Source organism: Schistocerca piceifrons, chromosome 2, assembly GCF_021461385.2.
Source record: "Schistocerca piceifrons isolate TAMUIC-IGC-003096 chromosome 2, iqSchPice1.1, whole genome shotgun sequence".
NCBI lineage: Eukaryota > Metazoa > Arthropoda > Insecta > Orthoptera > Acrididae > Schistocerca > Schistocerca piceifrons.
The window spans coordinates 943699716-943711909 of NC_060139.1; the positions used below are offsets into that span (position 1 = coordinate 943699716).

Here is a 12194-nt window from a genome sequence, read left to right on the forward strand (position 1 = left end):
AATCTTTGCCGCTGATGACGTGGCGACTCTCACAATCGATATCTGTCTCCATGACAGTAGCCCCTTCGATACATATTGCCTTGCAAGTGATCTTCCAGATTACCAAATCTAGTAATGGCAAACTCGCGAATTCTAATATTTATTAACAAATGAAAATGTTAATTAACAAAGATATCGAATCATAATTTTTTAATAAAAATATCACCTTTCTGTTTTCAGTTACTAATCACAATATATTAAATACCACTACCAAAATCCAAACTATCAAAAATCGAAAATCAAATAATTTTTCGTTTCTAGAGATCGAGCCTTATTTTTGACACGCATAACATTTTCAGTTAACAGTAACGAATTTCACCTATCTGCGTCAAATTTTAATTTATTTTCATAAGACCAGCAATCAAAAATACAGTGCTGCAATTTTTATTAAGATTTTGTGTTCAGTATTTGTATTTAAGGTTTCCATTTGTTAGTAAACACAAAATTTTAAAAAAATATAAAAGAACGTTACTGCTAGTGAGATATGAAACAGAGACAATAGGATCAGTCACTTCCGCGCTATGCACTCGGACATCTGCGACTACCTTAATGAGGTCACTTAACAGCACTTGGAAATCTTCTAATTTTTAAAGGCGATAGTTTCGTTTTTTCCCCTTAATTTCGTCATACTGCTTTATTAAATTTATATCCGGGTACTGATATAGGGCCAACCTGTAAGGCTACTTGTAAAATCTTAGCATGCCGCAGGTGCCAAAGTCAATGAAGTTAATGTCAAACACGTCCATTCACTCGACAATGTGCCTTGTAACGATCACTCAAGAAACCTCTCAAAATTCACATAGCACTGCTTTATTTTTTATCAGAACGTTCAGTACATTATCCCAGTGGCGCATAGCGCCATCTGCAGTGGGCAGCTGTCGATGGTCGCTACTTTGGCCTTTTCAGTCTGTACTGAGGCTGCATATTCGCACAGTCCACTGCAGCGGGCATTCCCTACCGGTGACGTGACCTGCACGCATTTGCAGCCTTACGACTGATTGAAAACGCCAGAGAAATTGCCATTAACAGCTATCCACTGAAGTGAAAATGTTGCGTCACAGGGCATGGGAGCGATGGACGGCGGGCGGGTTCGTGGTTGACGTCGCACTCAGACGATGCAGCCACCGGTGGCTGGCGCGATCATCATGGTGGAGACCTCTAGCGGCTGCGGCGCGGACTCTGTGTGCTGCTGCTGCTGCTGCTGCTGCTGTTGCTGTTGCTGCTGCTGCTCCCGCGGCTGCTCCTGGCGTGGGGAGGGCGTGGCCGGTACTGAGGGTGACGGTTGCGCCTGCTGCTGGTGCTGCATGTCGCTCGCCACGAAGTTCCATGGCTGCACGCTGCCGCTGCCCAGCCCCATGAAGATGATGCCCGTGAACGTCAGCACCAGCGCTGACACCCCAAACACCATCCGCCAAGAGCCAGGTAGCTGCCAACAACACCATCCACCTCCACAGCAACAGCGTAAACAAATATTGAGCAAAACCTTGGGGCTCTGAGCCACATCATTTTGTAAAAGTCCGCTGATGTCCACTAGAAGCTAACGCCATGAACACAGCATGCAACAAACGTAAATTTCTCGCGAAAAGTATAATACATGCCATTACAGTAGAGCGTCGATTATCCGCACGTCGGTCAACCGAACGACCGCTTGACCGAACTGTGTACTCGCTCGCACCTGTTTTTCTCCCACCCTACCGTCCATCATCCCTCTCACTCCCAAACCAAGTTTCCCACAGTAGTCGCAGCACTGGGCCACCGCTGGCGGAACATTGCTTCTAATGGGGCCTTCACAAGGCGCTGCTGACCGGCCAAGCCGCCAATCGCTGTGTTTCAACAATCAGCACACTTCTGTCGGATTGGTACCGGCAGTAGCAGCAACGGCAGTATCAAAGCTGTTCACAGCAACAGCTGCGCCAGCTTACGCCGCTTTCACACTATACGGTTTTGACCGTACGGCAAAAAGCCGTACGAGTTTTAGCCGTGCCTGTGTTGCTTTCACATTACACGGCTTTTTGACGTGACCAGTTGTTGGTGTCTATTCAGTTTGCTTAATGTGTGTATCAAGATGAACCGTAAACGAGTTGTTGCTTTGTGGTTGCTTCATCGTCGCCGCAAAAGAAAAGGTCGTCTTTTGTGGGTACACCCCATTAACCAGAGAAGAGACGAAGTGGGTTTATTTTATACACTCTTTGAAGATTTGAGGAACGACGGAAATAAATTCTTTAACTATTTCCGAATGTCTATTACCTCGTTTGACGAATTACATAGAAAACTAAAGGATGTGTTACAACGACAAAACACACAATTCCGCAATTGCATCCAACCTGTTCAAATGCTGGCTATCACGTTAAGGTAATTTAATACATAAAAACTAGTTCTGTTTATTTACTTATTTATTTGTGTTTTACATTTTTATTACGCTCAGATTATGAAGTAGAAAAGTCAATATCAATATCAGCAGTTGAAACCAAAGAGTTTGTAGCAGGACTGACTGTACTGTCACTTTGTGGCGACAGGCTCTCTGCAAAAACGTTGTAGAACTGCGTTGTTGATGGTGGGCCTTCATGGCTACTTGTGGAAGGCGAAGGGTATGGTGGTGGCACTTTATTAATTCGTTGATAAGAACTGCGACCTTGAGAAGTCTGTAATGGTTGTTCGAGAAAAGTAGTTGGGTTTGGTGCAGCTGGAGGAGGACGAATCTGATGCGTATGGTAAGAGGATATTGGAGCAGCATTTTCCATAGGTGAATAAGAATAAGCTTGAAATCTATTATTATAGGGCATGGGAGGTGTGTAATGGGTAAATGGAGGAGGTTGAGCTGTCAATATATTTCTCCTTTCATATATATTTTCTATAACTTTGAGGACTCCCATCTGAAACTGAAGATAATCCTGTTCATCAAATTTTTCCAGATGAGGCTTCAGACTAAGTAAAAATGACATTTTGCTGCAAGGTTTGTCTTCTTCCAGAGCTCGTAATATTTTCATTTCGATTGCATCAGGTTTTCTATGTTTTCTGTTTGTATGGCACTCGCTTTTGGATGTTTGTTGTGTGGGTGCTGTATCAAATGGCCCAGAAACATTCTCAGTATTTTCGACGGAGCCCTGCGTTTCTATATCTTCTTCCAGTCTGGCGGTGCGTTCCGATTGAAAACTGTCCTCCGTCTCTCGAGCATCATACAGCTTTTTTAGAAACTGCAGCTGATCAGAATATACATACTTTTTCATTTTCTTTGCTGCTGAGCCACTTTTTTTCGCAGCTTGAATTTTTATGTTTGACTTCACAAAGGAGTCTCGTAGATTGGTCCACCTCCGTATTACTTCTATACCTACATCAAAAGAAAACAAAACTGTATGAAAACATTTTAATTTTGTATAGAAAAAAGCAAAACTGTAACAAAAAATGTCCACTGCAAACTAAATGTCACTGATTTTTTTTCGTTTTGTTCAGGTATCTGGCAAGCGGTTGTTCCTTCACTGACTTACATTTCCAGTACAGAATTGGGATTTGTACAGCAAGTAAAGTGGTTAATGATGTATGCACAGCAATTTGGTCATCACTGCGGGAAGAATGTATACAAAGACCGACCAAAGAGGTATGGGAATCAATAGCGGCTGGATTTGAACGTACTGCTAATTTCCCCCACTGCTTAGGAGCGGTGGATGGAAAACATATCCGTCTTACTGCCCCATTTAATAGCGGATCAATGTACTTCAATTACAAAGAATACTTTTCTGTGGTTCTGATGGCTGTAGCGGATTCCAACTACAGGTTCATTTATGTCGACGTAGGAAGTTATGGCAAAGACTGTGACTCTTCAGTGTTCAGACGGTCCAGTTTATGGAAGTCAATAGAAAGTAATTCCCTGGAATTTCCAGACGTCCAATGTCTGCCTGGTACGGAAGGTCCAAAAGTACCCTACTTCTTCGTGGGAGACGCAGCATTTGGCCTACACACGCATTTGCTCCGGCCTTTTGGGGGAACAAACTTGACAGTTGAGAAACGTGTATTTAATTACCGTTTGTGCAGAGCAAGGAGGTATGTGGAATGTGCTTTTGGCATCCTCACCAATAAGTGGCGGTTGTTTCACCGACCTTTAAATGTTCATCCAGATTTTGCAGTAAAAATGGTTAAAGCTTGCATTGTTTTACACAATTTTGTACGTCAGAGAGATGGATTTATAATTGAAGACACCACATCCTTCACTGGTTTGGAAGACTTAGCACAAGATGCCAACATAAGAGGAGGACTGACAGCCAACGCCATAAGGAACACTCTTTGTAAATATTTTATGACAAATGCTGGAAGCGTGTCATGGCAGATGTCAAAGATATAAATTAACAAGCCTTTTCCTTTTTGTAGATTGTTTGTGAAAGCCTGCGACTGTATAGTAAATAGTTTTCTTTATAAATAAATTACTGCTACCACTCACGTTTTTAATCGTTTTGTTTATATTTTGTACGACGCGTTTCGGGAAATAATTCCGATCTTCAAGTGCGTTTTTTTCTCTAAGTTTTCATTATGTGTAGTGTTTTTTTATTTGTGAGGTCTTGTGCGTGTTTCTCTTATAAATTACAGTAAAGAAAACAGAATGCAAGACCTGACACATAAAAAGACACCACACATGATGAAAACTTAGAGAAAAACGCACTTAAGGATGGGAATTATTTCCCGAAACGCGTCGTGCAAAATATAAACAAAACAAAAAAAACGTGACTGGTAGCAGTAATTTACTTATAAACAAACGATTTACTTTTAGAATAAAATTTATAACGTTAAATAAAAACTGTTTAAAACGTATTAAATGTAATATTAATATATTAAATAAATACTTACCAAACGCATTTTTATCTTTGTCTTCCATCTCATCAAAATCTTGCTTCAGTGCTACGCAAACTTCCCGCCAAGCATTCTTTGTAGCAATACGATCTCTATACGCATCTAGAGTTTTGTCCCACAGAACAGGTCTTACTTCCACCAAGGTTATCAAAAGTTCAGTATCAATTTCATCCATTCTTCTACACTTTTCAGTAAACAAGAATAAACACAAATGAATAAAACGACACTACAACGAACTAGTCGACGCCGTACGGCTCAAAACCGTCCAGTGTGAAAGCATGCACTTAGTCACGTAGGCCACTGTTGTCGAACTTGCCGTACGGCGACCGTCTGTTGTAGTGGCAAGACACGGCTGCAGCACGGCACGGCAGCGGCATTTTGCCGTCGCCGTATAATGTGAAAGGCGCCATACATTTCTTCACACCTACAGCCGTACGGCTTTTTGCCGTACGGTCAAAACCGTATAGTGTGAAAGCGGCGTTAGAGTTGCGGCGTGCCGCTCCGCGCAGTTCGACGGATTGCGCGCCCCCAAGAAGAGCTTCTCACGGTGCAAACAGTCACCTTCTGTTCTCTGTTACGACCACAGAAAGTGAAGATGAAAAGTATACCAACAGCTTCTGAGGCGTTCACTTGTTTAGATATTGCCTTGCGATGGTTTGAAGCCCAAGATGAAAGTGACCAGTTTCAGATATCTGTAATGAAAAACGTACGTCACTTAGCTGCTCGTAAGCGTGTAGGCTTGCTTAGTCAGACCAAAATAAAGAATTTTTTTAAACGTTAATTTTGTATACTGTGTGTATTGTTCATGCAAAATGCGTATTTAATATGTATATATCACTTCGGATAATCGACGCTCTACCGTACATGCAAATGGTAGCTGTACAAACTAATTAGGAGTAACACTTTTTCCATTCTCCATGTAAGGAAACATTACACAGAGGTCCCAGCAATCACATTTTAATGTTGTCTGTTTGTGAGAATCTCACACAGCAGCACTCATCAGCATTCGAAAGGGGAAAGTCTGTGACCTGTTCAGACTGCAGCTTTCCCTTCCGTGATATTGCTGCACATTGTTTGGAATCACACAGCTGTCTTGCAAAAATGGAATCGATGGGTTCAGGAGGGTCATACACGATGTCATGTAGGATCTCAGTGGACCCATTTGGCTAGTGCTGTAGGGGACAGACAAATTGTTCGCTCGACCAAGCAGAATTTTACAGCCACGTAAGGTGTCTTGAGCCAAGAAATGGGAAGAACAGCACCCGCACGACAAGCACGATAGCATCTGGAGCACCATGGACTATTATAATGGCGACAACTGTTGTAGCTGCACTTGACGTGGCAGCACTGATGAATTCATGGGGGCTGTACTCAGCTTAACCCTACGTGACTAGCGCCTGAGAGGCACACAAAATTATTTGTTCGTCAGTGAAGGAACATACAGCCACCTTACTCATCTTAAACCAAAATGTGGGTTTGTTTGCAGCAAGACAGATATTTACACAGAAAGTGTGATGATGTCTAGAGTACCTCAGACTGTTACTGCTGTGCTCATTGATGAGGTTGCCCTTGATGCAGCAGCAGAGAGGGGTACACTGATAGTGGTGCAACGGCTCCACATCATCTTTTCACACTGATTCCAGTTCTGCGTACTCATACATCTACATCTACATACATGCTCCACAAGTCACTGCACGATGAGTGGCGGAGGGTACGCTGTACCACTACATGTCGTTTCCTTTCCCGTTCCACTCGCAGACAGAGGATGGAGAAATGACTATCTGTATAGTTCCATATGAACCCTAATTTCTGGTGTCTAACCTTCGTAGTCCCTGCGCGAAATGTATGTTGGCAGCAGTAGAATCGTTCTGTAATCAGCTTCAAATACTGGTTCTCAGTAGTGTATTTCGAAATGAATGTCTTCTTCCCTCCAAGGATTCCCACTTAAGTTCCCAAGGCATATCCGTAAGACTTGCATCCTGATCAAACCTATCAGTAAGAAATGTAGCGGCTCGCCTCTGAACTGCTTTGATATCTTCTTTCAGTCTAACCTGGTGCGGATCCCAACACTCACGTCGCACTGGTGTCCTACATCCAGTCTCCTTTATAGATGAACCACACTTTCCTAAAATTCTCCTAGTAAATCGAAGTCGACCATTCACTTCCCCTACCACAATCCTCACATGCTCGCCGAGTGGGGTGGCGATGTGGTTACCACACTGGACTCGCATTCGGGAGATTGACGGTTTAAACCTGCGTCCGGACATGCTGATTTAGGTTTTCCGTGATTCCCCTAAATCGCTTTAGGCAAATGTTGGGATGGTTCCTTTGAAAGGCTATGGACAATTTCCTTCCCCATCCTTCCCTAATCCGATGGGACCGATGACCTCGCGGTTTAATCCCCTCCCCCAAGTCAACCAACCAACTAACCCTCACATCCTCGTTACATTTCATATTGCTTCCCAGCATTACTCCCAGATATTTAAACGGCATGATTGTGTCAAGCAGGACACTGCTAATGCTGTATCCAAACGCTAGGGTTTTTTTCCTACTCATCTGCATTAAGTTACACTTCCCTACATTTACAGCCAGCTGCCATTCATCACACCAACTAGAAATTGTGTCCAGGTCATCTTGTATGACCCTACAGCCACTGATCTTCGACACCTTCCTGTACATCACAGCATCATCAGCGAACAACCATAGATTGCTGCCCATCGTGTCCGCCAAATGATTTATGTATACACAAAATAGCAACGGTTGTATCACACTTCCCTAGTCACTCCTAATGTTATCCCTGTCTCCGATGAAGACTCGCAGTCGAGGACAACACACTGGGTTCTATTACTTAAGTAATCTTCGAGCCAGTCACATATCTGGGAGACTACTCCATATGCTCGTACTTCGTTAACAGTCTACAGTGGGGTACTACTCCATACGGTCGTATCTTCGTTAACTGTCTGCAGTGGGGTACCGTGTCGAATGCTTTTTCGGAAATTTAGAAATATGGAATCTGCCTGTTACCCTTCATCCATAATTCGCAGTATATCATGTGAGAAAAGCGAAAGCTGCGTTTCGTACGAACGATTCTTTCTAAAATATGACATGAGCTTTTCGGTCTCTAGGTAATTTAGTATATTCGACCTCAGAATATACAGGGTGATTCAAAAAGTATTCCACAACTTTAGGAATTTAAAACTCTGCAACGACAAAAGGCAGAGCTAAGCACTATCTGTCGGCGAATTAAGGGAGCTATAAAGTTTCATTTAGTTGTACATTTGTTCGCTTGAGGCGCTGTTGATAGGCGTCAGCGTCACCTTTCTTCGAAGGTGCTACTGTAACTGGACTACAGTATCTGGAGATGTTAGAGAACTGGCTGTTCTCTCAGCTCGAACAAGAAGCACAACAATTCATATTTCAGCAGGATGGAGCGCCACCACATTGGCACTTATCTGTCCGTAACTACCTGAACGTCAACTACCCGAGGCGATGGATCGGCCGCCAGGCAGCCCGTGACAGAGCACTTTATCACTGGCCTCCAAGAAGCCCTGATCTTACCCCCTGCGATTTTTACTTATGGGGGTATGTTAAGGATATGGTGTTTCGGCCACCTCTCCCAGCCGCCATTGATGATTTGAAACGAGAAATAACAGCAGCTATCCAAACTGTTACGCCTGATATGCTACAGAGAGTGTGGAACGAGTTGGAGTATCGGGTTGATATTGCTCGAGTGTCTGGAGGGGGCCATATTGAACATCTCTGAACTTGTATTTGAGTGAAAAAAAACCTTTTTAAATACTCTTTGTAATGATGTATAACAGAAGGTTATATTATGTTTCTTTCACTAAATACACATTTTTAAAGTTGTGGTATTCTTTTTGAATCACCCTGTACTTTAGAATTCTGCAGCAAACCGATGCTAAGGCTATTGGTCTGTAATTCTGCGGGTCCCTACTTTTACCCTTCTTATATACAGGAGTCACCTGCGCTTTTTTCCGGTCGCTTGGCACTTTGCGCTGTTCGAGAGATTCACGATAAATGCAAACTAAGGGTCGAATGAAATAGATGAAATAGAGTACTTTTTTAAAACCGAATTGGGAGTCCATCCAGGCCTGGCAGTTTATTTATTTTAAATTCTTTCAGTTGTTTCTCTACGCTAGGGATGCTTGTTACTATGTCATCCATACGGGATTCAGTGCGATGATCAAACGACGGTACGTTTGTAACAGTCTCCTCCGTGATCGATTTCTTAAACTTGGAATTTAACACTTCGGCCTTCCTTTCTCTCTCTTCTACTGCAAAACCAGACTGGTCAACGAGTGACTGGATGGAAGCCTTAGACCCGCTTAGCGATTTTACGTAGAACCAGGAGCAACAAGGTAAATGTATCCATATGTGGAGGCTCTGGAAAGAACAAACGTTGCCAGATTGTGTACATTATCACACTTGACATTACCTTGCGCAAACAATTAGCTAAGGTCCACATAGCCAGCGATTTGGACACAGGAGCTATAATTGTGAGCCTTTAATGCGGGTGATTGTGTCCTATTACTGAAATCTGCAGGTGGTTACCTTCCAACAGGATATCGCAAGACAATACGTCGCCAGAGATGTCCTTATCTACCTCGCTACAGAGGGTATTCTACTGTTCCCTTCGCCAGCAAGCAAGTTCTCCGTATCTCTCACACTGAAGGTATACAGGGTGTTAAATGTATGGGTGCAAGTATTTTTATCGACAACTGAAGAAAGTGTACTGAACAACATCACATCGACAGCATACATGTGGTAAGAGCAAGCCATTAATGTTCATCTTCCCCTGGGTAGTAGGTCAGGTGTTGAAGTGTGGATGCAAGGGCGCAAAACGGTTAGTCTGTACTGACAGGCGTAGTCCACTTAATGGTGCAGTTACGGCCGTGCACAAGAATCAGGTAGTAAATTATGTGACGTGTCTTTTGGCACAATGTTAGATGCACAAAAATACCAATACGCCAATGTATGTACATATTAAGGAACCAATGATCACAACAGCTGCACTTATACTCCTAAGATCCTATATAGTAACATTTTGCTGAGAGACTGGCACATATGAGTTATCCAAGCATAGCACGTTTCGAGGTGCAGCCAGCTTACAGGCATGTAGTTGCCGGAGGTGACTGCTGTGTATACTAAAATTTGCTCACTATACATCCCAAATCATCCGCAAATGTTATCATGCATACTTGCTATTGTACTGTCTATGTACAAAAATTAAAATTTCTTTACTTTCTATCCCTGATGGTGCTGCAGTTTTTACTGTCGACAGCGTGCGGAGGGTGCCTAAATAGGCTATGAATAAGGGCAGACAAAATCAAGACGAACGTGATATTGAATGGTAGATAGGATAATAGCAATTTTGGTATCAAAACTGGGAATTACGCAGCTATAGAAGAAACGAAAGCATTATTCTATCCAGGAAGTAAGACAAAACACAATTCATTTATTTTTATTTATTTAATTTAGCCTGGTTAGAGCATTCAGACCCTGTCTTATTTCTAAACAGATACTCTGCATATTTTACAGTACATATATTTCGCTAGGCGTGTTATATCATGATTAGAAATTAAAGTTTACAGAATATGAGATAAAAAAACATACACACAGATTCATAATCGTACGTCATAAGTACAGCAATAGTTTTCTTCATTTCCGAAAAGCGTTTGACATGGTGCGCCACTGCAGAATGTTGACAAAGGTACGAGCATATGGAATAGGTTCCAGGATATGAGAGTGGCTCACAGACTTCTCAGTAATAGAATCCAGTGCACTGTCCTCGACGCTGAATGTTCAGGAGAGACAAGAGTATGGTCAGGAATGCTCCACTAAAGTGTGATAGGACCGCTATAAATTTCTGTATACATAAGAGATATAGCTCACAGCGTGGGCAGCAGTCTGCGGTTGTTTGCTGATGATGCTATGGTGTACGGGAAGGAGTTATGGTTGAGTGACTGTACGAGGATACAAGATGACTCAGACAAAATTCCTAGTTGGTGTTTAAACATCTGGGAGTAATGATGCAAAGCGATATGAAACGGGACGGGCATGTATGGATTGTGGCAGGGGAGGCGAATGGTTGACTACAGTTCATTGGGAGAATTTTAGGGAAGTATAGTTCATCTGTAAAGGAGACACACAAAGGACTCTAGTGCAACCTATTCTTGAGTACTGCTCAGGTGCTTGGGATCTGCACCAGGTCGGACTAAAGGAAGACATCGAATCAAATCAGAGGCGGGCTGCTAGATTTATTGCTGGTAGGTTCGAACGACATGTAAGTATTACGGGGATACTCAAATGGGAATTTCTGGAGGAAGGCGATGTTCTTTTCGAGGAACACTGTTGAGAAAATTTGGAGAACTAAGATTTGAAGCTAACTGCAGAACGATTCTACAACTGCCAACGTACATTTCACGAAAGCACTACGAAGGTAATATGAGAGAAATTAAGATAAGATGAGAGGCATACAGACAGTCGTTTTTCCCTCGCTCTACTGGCATATGGAACAGGAAGGAAATGACTAGTATTGGTACAGGGTACCCTCTGCCACGGCAGTTTGCGGAGTATACACGTAGATGTAGATGTAGAAATTACAGTACGGTGGGTTTTTAATTATGACCGTTAGCAGTAGAGGGTATGAGAGAAGGGGGTGGAGGGCAGAGAGAAAATGGAAGGTGGTAACAAAGAGCTAGAGAATATAAGGGAAAGAGGATGGTGTGACCCGCAGAGAAAGGAAACGAGAAAGGAGCATAACTGGGTGAAGACAGAAGCATAGGATTTGTTACTTGAGAGACTGAAGGTTAGTCATACACGTTAATTTTTGGGGACTCGTTATGGCGTTGACAGAAAGAAGTGCTTCAACTTCTTCCTCGAAGCAGAACTACACTGAACTGTGCGCCTAGTGCAGGGCAGTCTGTTCCAGAGGCGGAAAGCAGCGACAGATAAGGAGTTTGTGAACGGTTTTGTTTAGTGAATGGTGAAAGGTGGCTACACTGAGCCACAGCGCCAGAGATTGCCCAAAGAGTTTTATTCCGCCGCCTCCACTGGCAGTTCTTGTCGAGAAGTCGTGGTGGAGAGTGCATGTCGAGATGTGGCAGTAGTGAGTCGGTGTTGAGATGTTGTAGTAGGGAGTGCTTGTTCCATGTTTTATGCAGTTTGTTTGATGGGCTAGACAGCAGATGTTGTTCGAATGGAGATATTGTAATGATCAGAGTGCTTTTCGTCAATATATTTGAAGGTAAAAAAATTCCCTTTTCTTTTTATTATTTCAGTGTCTTAAATAATGC

General features: G+C 42.8%; 1 protein-coding gene across 1 annotated transcript in view; it reads right to left on the reverse strand.

Moving 5' to 3' along the window:
* Window positions 1-325: 325 nt before the first annotated feature.
* LOC124776010 (uncharacterized transporter slc-17.2-like) overlaps window positions 326-12194 on the reverse strand; it is a 416532-nt gene continuing 404663 nt past the window's right edge. Inside the window, exon 9 of the mRNA XM_047250852.1 lies at window positions 326-1465. Coding sequence (XP_047106808.1) covers window positions 1148-1465 — 318 coding nt within the window. The 3' untranslated portion in view covers window positions 326-1147. The remainder of the gene's footprint in view (window positions 1466-12194) is intronic.